Source organism: Leopardus geoffroyi, chromosome E2, assembly GCF_018350155.1.
Source record: "Leopardus geoffroyi isolate Oge1 chromosome E2, O.geoffroyi_Oge1_pat1.0, whole genome shotgun sequence".
NCBI classification, from domain to species: domain Eukaryota; kingdom Metazoa; phylum Chordata; class Mammalia; order Carnivora; family Felidae; genus Leopardus; species Leopardus geoffroyi.
In genome coordinates this window covers 28202355-28210000 of record NC_059335.1, presented here as the reverse complement: position 1 = coordinate 28210000, position 7646 = coordinate 28202355, and the positions used below count along the sequence as shown (strand labels likewise).

At 42.8% G+C, this 7646-nt stretch overlaps 1 protein-coding gene and 1 non-coding gene across 8 annotated transcripts in view; both read right to left on the bottom strand.

Annotated features, from left to right (window-relative positions):
• The window catches only part of LOC123579512, a 107-nt gene extending 99 nt beyond the window's left edge, over positions 1–8 (bottom strand). The window contains exon 1 of the small nuclear RNA XR_006702813.1: positions 1–8. This exon is cut by the window's left edge and continues 99 nt beyond it. This is a non-coding gene — a small nuclear RNA (U6 spliceosomal RNA).
• HEATR3 (HEAT repeat containing 3) overlaps positions 1–7646 on the bottom strand; it is a 69219-nt gene that overhangs the window by 12253 nt on the left and 49320 nt on the right. For 2 of the 7 annotated variants that reach the window (XM_045442694.1, XM_045442690.1), the window contains one exon: positions 2536–2626. The exons of 2 other annotated variants lie outside the window; for them this stretch is intronic. In XM_045442694.1, the coding sequence (XP_045298650.1) occupies positions 2546–2626 (81 nt within the window). In that variant the 3' untranslated portion in view covers positions 2536–2545. Of the gene's footprint in view, positions 1–1917; positions 2236–2535; positions 2627–7646 lie in introns of those variants that run through there. 3 more of the 7 variants (XM_045442689.1, XM_045442692.1, XM_045442697.1) reach the window with 3 other exon arrangements.

Here is a 7646-nt window from a genome sequence, read left to right as displayed (position 1 = left end):
GACAGCACTTATCTTTATTTTTGAGAGAGAGAGAGAGACAGAGCGTGAGCAGGGGGAGGAACACACAGAGAGGAAGACAGAATCCGAAGCAGGCTCTAGGCTCTGAGCTGTCAGCACAGAGCCCGACTCGGGCCCAAACTCATGAACTGTGAGATCATGACTTGAGCCAAAGTCAGACACTCAACCAACTGGGGAGACCCTTTAATGGGTCCACCCAGGGGACCCTCTAATGTTTATTTTTGAGAGGGGGTGGGTAGAGAGAGTGGGAGATGCAGAATCTGAAACAGGCTCCAGGCTCTGAGCAGTCAGCACAGAGCCTGACTCAGGGCTCGAACTCATGAACCGCGATATTATGACCTAAGCCGAAGTTGGACACTTCACCGACTGAGTCACCCAGGGGTGACTTATTTTTATTGTTTAAATGAATCCCCAGGGGTGCCTAGGTGGCTCAGTCGGTTGAGCATCTGACTTCGACTCAGGTCATAATCTCACAGATCGTGAGTTCGAGCCCCGCGTCGGGCTCTGTGCTGACAGCTCAGAGCCTGGAGCCTGCTTCGGATTCTCTCTCTCTCTCTCTCTCTCTCAAAAATAAATAAACATTAAAAAAAATTTTTTTTAAATAAATGAATCCCCAGACCTATCCAAGTAATCATCAAGGTGATCCCCCTGGACAGATGCAGAAAAGGAGGCTCGGTTTAGATAAGCAAGTTCTTATAAATTTTTTTATACTTGTTGTCTCTCCTAAACGAAAACACTGTTCTTCAAACCAGGGTTTATTATTGCTCTGATTTTCCAGGGTCTCATTTCATCTCATTCCTGCTGTGTAAGAACTTAGCAATTGGCTTTTCAGGTGTACTTTCACCCGTAGTTCAGCAAGAATTTCCATCCACACTCTCCTAGATTAGATCTCAAAACTTAGCCTTGAAGTTCGCTGTTTGGAGCTGAGAACCCACTGGCAATTTTCAGTTTGAGGGTGAGAGATTTCCCTCTTGAACTTGCCTCCCCTGTAACTGGCAGCGACATGACAAATGTGGGGCGTGTTGTCAGATTTTCCCACTAGAATTTTTTTTAATTTTTAATTTTTTAAGTTTATTTATTTATTTTTTTTTAAATTTTTTTTTTTAACGTTTATTTATTTTTGGGACAGAGAGAGACAGAGCATGAACGGGGGAGGGGCAGAGAGAGAGGGAGACACAGAATCGGAAACAGGCTCCGGGCTCTGAGCCATCAGCCCAGAGCCCGACGCGGGGCTCGAACTCACGGACCGGGAGATCGTGACCTGGCTGAAGTCGGACGCTTAACCGACTGCGCCACCCAGGCGCCCCAAGTTTATTTATTTTTTGAGAGAGAGTGTGTGTGCAAGCAGGGGAGGGGCAGAGAAAGAGAATCCCAAGCAGACCCTGCACTGTCACCACGGAGCCCGATGCAGGGCTCAAACCCATGAACTGTGAGATCATGACCTGAGCCAATATCATGAGTCCCACACTTAACTGACTGAGCCATGCAGGCACCCCTAGAATTTTTAAATACATTGTCTTCCCAGTTCAAACAACTATATTGTTCTGATCCTAAGTAGACGAAATATAATTTAATCTCAAATCAAATTAATTTCTATTAAATAGAGATATAAACTGACTTAAGTAATCTTTGATATCTGCAGAAGGAAATTAATTTGATAACTGGAAATGAGAATTATCTTCTATCCTAAGGCGAGAAATCTAAGATAATCGCCTTGCACATTGACTAATGCTATTCCATGAATGGCTAATGCACAAAGCTATTACACACCCTGAATGTAAATTTATGAATTTATAAATCTCACACATGCACAATTTTCTCCCCTAAAACACAACTTTAATATATGCTTTGTGTTGCTTTGGGTTCTCCCGGAAGCAGACACTGAGCCAATGTGTCAAGTGCAAGCAATTTATGTGGCAGGTGATCCCAGGAGACATCAGCGTGGGAGAAGGGAAATCAGATAGCGAAGGGAAGGCAGCAATAAAGGTTTGTTTTCAAACAGGGTCCCAGTGTGAGTGACTAAGACTTAATCCTGCGGGAGAACTCTGGGATCTCAGAGCCACCCCACAGAGGGGGCAAGAGTGCTGGGTATTTATTTACACACTTCTTCCTGCCAGTCAATGATGGAGGGATTTTCTCAGGGTGGCGGGTCAGGGGGTGGGTGAGTTTCATCCACTCCTTACACTTCTGAGCTGTCATGTTGGGGCCAAGGAGGACCTAGGGGCCAAAGAAAGACCTCAGGCAAGGAAGTGGCAGGGGACTGGCAGCTGGAAGTCAGGCCAATGTGCACCAAAGGGGTAAGGATGAGGGTAGATGTGTGCAAAGCAGCATTGCCACACCCTTCTTCCTGAAACTTCTAAGTAAACTTAATGGCCTCTTTTCTTCTTTTTCCCCCAGAATTTATTCCGCCGTCCATGTCATTACACAGATCACAGAGACTCACAGGTCTTTCATTCTCTATGGGGACTCTGCAAGCACCCCCCTCGCACAGACAGGGAGGAACAGGGACTTGCTCACCTCTTCATCTCTAGCAGGAAAGAGCGTGGTGAGAGCTACAGGACACGTGGCTTCCAGATGCCTGGTGCTTTCTAAAGCCGTCTTTAAAAATCTAGAACACAGGAAGTTTTCTCAGGTTGCTGGTTGTCATTTTTCTTTCCAAATGTTAAAAGAAGAAATTTGGGCCAATTTGGGGAATTAAAAATACAAAGTTCTTGGGGTGCCTGGCTGGCTCAGTCAGATGAGCGTCCGACTTCGGCCTAGGTCATGATCTCACGGCTAGTGGGTTCAAGCCCCACGTCAGGCTCTGTGCTGACAGCTCGGAGCCTGGAGCCTGCTTCAGATTCTGGGTCTCCCTCTCTCTCTGCCCCTCCCCCGCTCACGCTCTGTCTCTCTGTCTTTCAAAACTAATACATAAATATTTAAAAAAAATTTTTTAAATACAAAGTTCTAAATGTATATATGCCAGGGGCGCCTGGGTGGCTCAGTCGGTTATGTGTCCAACTCTTGATTTCGGCTCAGGTCATGATCTCACGTCATGGGATGGAGCCCTGAGTCGGGCTCTGTTCTATCAGCGTACAGCCTCCTTCAGACTCTCTTTCTCTCTGCCCCTCCCCTGCTCATGCATGCTCTTGAAATAAATAAGTAAACACATAAAAAAATAAATGTATATGTCAAATGATTTTAAGTACTAAAGAAGAAAAATACATCAGAGAAAGGGTGTGTGTATATATATATATATATATATATATATATATATATATATATATATATTATTTTTCTTTTTACCCTTTAGCAATTCAAACTCTAGGGTCTTGTGCCCAGTCATACAAGTAATAGAATATTCACTGCAGCATTATCTGTAGTAGCAAAAGACTAGAAACAATCTAGATATCCATCTACTTAAGAACATTTGTATAGCATTTAACATGTTAGGCACTGTTCTGTGTCTTACAAATATTCACTCACTCAACCCTCAACCACAAACCTGTTCAGTGGCACTGTCATTATTCATTATTACCTTTTTCAGATGAGAGAACTGAGGTGCAGAAATTAAGTCATTTGTCCAAGTTTACACAGTGAGAAGGGGGTAGAGTCAGGATTGGAGCCCACACTGTCTGGCTCCAGAGTCTAATCGTTTAGATTAGAGATCAGGGCTGGCTTCCTCTCTAAGACAAGACTAAATTATGGTTCCAACCCTTCAATGGAATTCTATCGAGCTGCCAAAAAGAATGAGGGCAGTTCTGTACATGTTGATTCAGAAAGATCTCTAAGATATTAACTAACAGCATCAAGGTATTGAACAGTGTGAAGAGTAAGCTACCATTCGCATTCCAAAACAAGAGAAGAACAAATGTATGTCCTTTGTTATGCGAAGAGAATTTCTGGAAGGCTGAATGCAAAACCAGTAGGGGGGAGGAAATGGAAGACACAAAAATTTTTCACGGACTTTTCTGGCATTAATTATTTATCGGATACATGGAAACCTGTTTTATGATATGTATGTGAAATATAACGTTAAAAAATGAAAGGAGGGGCACCTGGGTAGCTCAGTCAGTTAAGCATCCAACTCTTAGTTAGGTCATGATCTCACTGTTCCTGGGATCAAACCCTGCATGGGGCTCCATGTTGTCAGCACAGAGCCTTCTTGGGATTCTCTCTTTCTCCCTCTCTCTCTCTCTGCCCCTCTCCCACTAGTGCTCTCTTTCTCTCTCAAAATAAATAAACTTTAAAAGCATAATAAAAAAATAAAACTTATTTAAAACAATTTAAAGGAATTATAACTTCTTTCAATAGAGCAACGGGAAAAGGTCATGTTTTGAATTTTCCAGAACTTATATTCTACCTTATAATTCAACGTGAAAGACCAAAAGTGAAAACTTCCATATCGTTCATATGGCTTTAAATTTTGGAGGAAGGGGATGGTTTATCAAGATATTCTATCAAACTGTGAGATGCATTAAATTCATGTGCAAATTTTAGTGAAAATAATTGCATAATATAGTTGATTTTGTTATTAGAGTGTGTAATGTTTTTTTTTTTTAATTTTTTTTTTCAACGTTTATTTATTTTTGGGACAGAGAGAGACAGAGCATGAACGGGGGAGGGGCAGAGAGAGAGGGAGACACAGAATCGGAAGCAGGCTCCAGGCTCTGAGCCATCAGCCCAGAGCCCGACGCGGGGCTCGAACTCACGGACCGCGAGATCGTGACCTGGCTGAAGTCGGTAGAGTGTGTAATGTTTTAAACACCGAGACAATTTTAAACATTTTCTGACTTTGTACACTGATGTTTGTAATAAAAAAGGAAAGGGGTGCCTGGGTGGCTCAGTCGGTTGAGTGTCTGACTTCGGCTCAGGTCATGATCTCAGGTCTGTGAGTTTGAGCCCCGCATCCGGCTCTGTGCTGACAGCTCAGAGCCTGGAGCCTGCTTCAGATTCTGTGTCTCCTCCTCTTTCTCTGCCCCTTCCCTGCTCATGCTCTGTCTCCGTCTCTCAAAAATGAATACACATTAAAAAAAAAAAATTTTTTTTAAGAAATAAAAAAGGAAAAAAGTCAGGCAATGATTTCAAACAGTTTTGTAAAATCATTTCAGCTCCGTGTCCTGTGCCTGTTCTACTGTCTGTAATTTAAAATCTGGTGGCCCTGGGGCGCCTGGGTGGCTCAGTCGGTTAAGCGGCCGACTTCGGCTCAGGTCATGATCTCGCGGTCCGTGAGTTCGAGCCCCGCGTCGGGCTCTGGGCTGACAGCTCAGAGCCTGGAGCCTGTTTCGGATTCTGTGTCTCCCTCTCTCTGACCCTCCCCCGTTCATGCTCTGTCTCTCTCTGTCTCAAAAATAAATAAATGTTAAAAAAAAAAAAATTAAAAAAAAAAATAAAATAAAATCTGGTGGCCCTAAAAACGATCCACTATTCCAATTAGTTCAATAGCATTCATTAAAAAAATTCTTAATTTCTTTTGATTTTACTTGAATAACTTTGTCTTTTATGTTAAATAAACTCCAGAAATTGGTCCCTATAAATGAGAGTAGCAAAGTGTTTTTCCTGATTTCATACTAAATGGAAGTAATTAAAGAAGCTCCTTTATTCAAAAGAATTTGTTCTTTTCATGGACAGGCATATATCGCTGAAAATGTTAAAATCTTAGGGCAGCTGTGTTCTCAAAATTAGGATCCCTATATAAGATTAGGGAGGATAAAAATACATTTAAGCAAATACTGGAAACCACTTGCTTATAATTTCTCACTCTGCATAGAAAAAGCATAACTCAATTTAATTCTGTTTATTAAATTAAGAAAATGCTCAATTAAGTGAGCCAAAATAGTTTCAATTAAAGATACAAATTTCTCTAATAGGGCAAAATTTGAGAATCTTCTACTATATAAAGACATAACATTTTTTTGGTTGGGTAGTAAAACTAAGGTGAACTTTTTTTTTTTCTTAACTAAGGGAACTTTTTTTTTTTCAACGTGTATTTATTTTTGGGACAGAGAGAGACAGAGCATGAACGGGGGAGGGGCAGAGAGAGAGGGAGACACAGAATCGGAAACAGGCTCCAGGCTCTGAGCCATCAGCCCAGAGCCCGACGCGGGGCTCGAACTCACGGACCGCGAGATCGTGACCTGGCTGAAGTTGGACGCTTAACCAACTGCACCACCCAGGCGCCCCTTAACTAAGGGAACTTTTAACTAGAAAAAGCATATAACCCAAGACCTGGAAACTCTCAATGCTTCTTACCAACAGAAGTAGTAAATGGGTTATGAGGATAGGGGGGAAAAAACCAACATCCTTAAAAAGGAAATTAAAATTTTCTAGGCAAATTCTTTCTCAACTCAAACTACAGGTATGTTCTACCACACTTGGGCCTTAGTTTCCCATCTCAAGAAATAGACCATTATATGATTAGCTCCAGAAGCTAGAAACCAGGTGTCCCCTTGGGATTTTTTCTTTTTTTTTTTTAAGTGTATTTATTTTTGAGAGAGAAACACATGCTCACGTGGCAAGGGTAGGGGAAGTAGAGGCAGAGAGAAGGGGAGGGGCAGAGAGAGAGGGAAAGAGAGAGAATCCCAAGCAGGCTCCACACTCTCAGCGCAGAGCCCAATGTGGGGCTTGAACCTATGAACAGCGAGGTCATGTCCTGAGGTGAAATCAAGAGTTGGACCCTTAACTGACTGAGCCACCCAGCCACAGGATTTTCTTTTGCTCTATCGTCCACATCCAATGCATCACCAATTCATTCATCCTTTCATTCACTGAGAGTAAATGAGCAATGGTGACTCCAACCCTCAGCTGCCGGCTGGTCTCTTTTTGCCCTTGACAAATCCCCCTGAAGACTCCCCTCCACACCAGCTTCACTTCCCCATCTTCCTCAAATCTGACTTCAGACCTGGAATCACTTTGTAGAGACAGCTGTTGCTAATATCACCAGTGACATCCATGTCCCTCAACAGTGGGACCTTCTTCATCTCTCCTCTCAGTGGACCTTAATCCATATTCCACATGATTGGCTCTGTCCACATTCTGAAAGCAATCTTGTGGCTTCCCTGCCTTTTCACTCTTCTGGATTTTCTCCTACCTCTTAAGTTATTCCTTCTGTGTTTCTCTTCAGGTTCATCCTCCAACCAGGACATCTTCAAGTCTTGGTCTCAGTCCTCCTTTTCTCTTTTTACCTCTTTCTAGACTAGCAGTTCTCAAAGTGTGTTCCACAGATCCTTTTAAGGGTCCCACAAGGTCATAACTATTTTTGCAAAAATATGAAAATGTAACTGCCTTTTTAAAAAAAATTTTTTAATGTTTATTCTGAGAGACAGAGAGAGTGTGAGTGGGGCAGGGGCAGAGAAAGAGGGAGACACAGAACCCAAAGCAGGCTCCAGGCTCTGAGCCATTAGCACAGAGCCCGACACAGGGCTCAAGCCCATGAACCGTGAGATCATGACCTGAGCTGAAGTCAGACGCTCAACCAACCAAACCACCCAGGCACCCCAATTTTTAAAGATTTTTAAGTAATCTCTATACTCAATGTGGGGCTCGAACTTACAACCCTGAGGTCTAGAGTCGCATGCTCCACTGACTGAACCAGCCAAGGGCCCCATGAGTTGCCTTTTTTGCTGTGTTGACATATTGATCTGTAGACA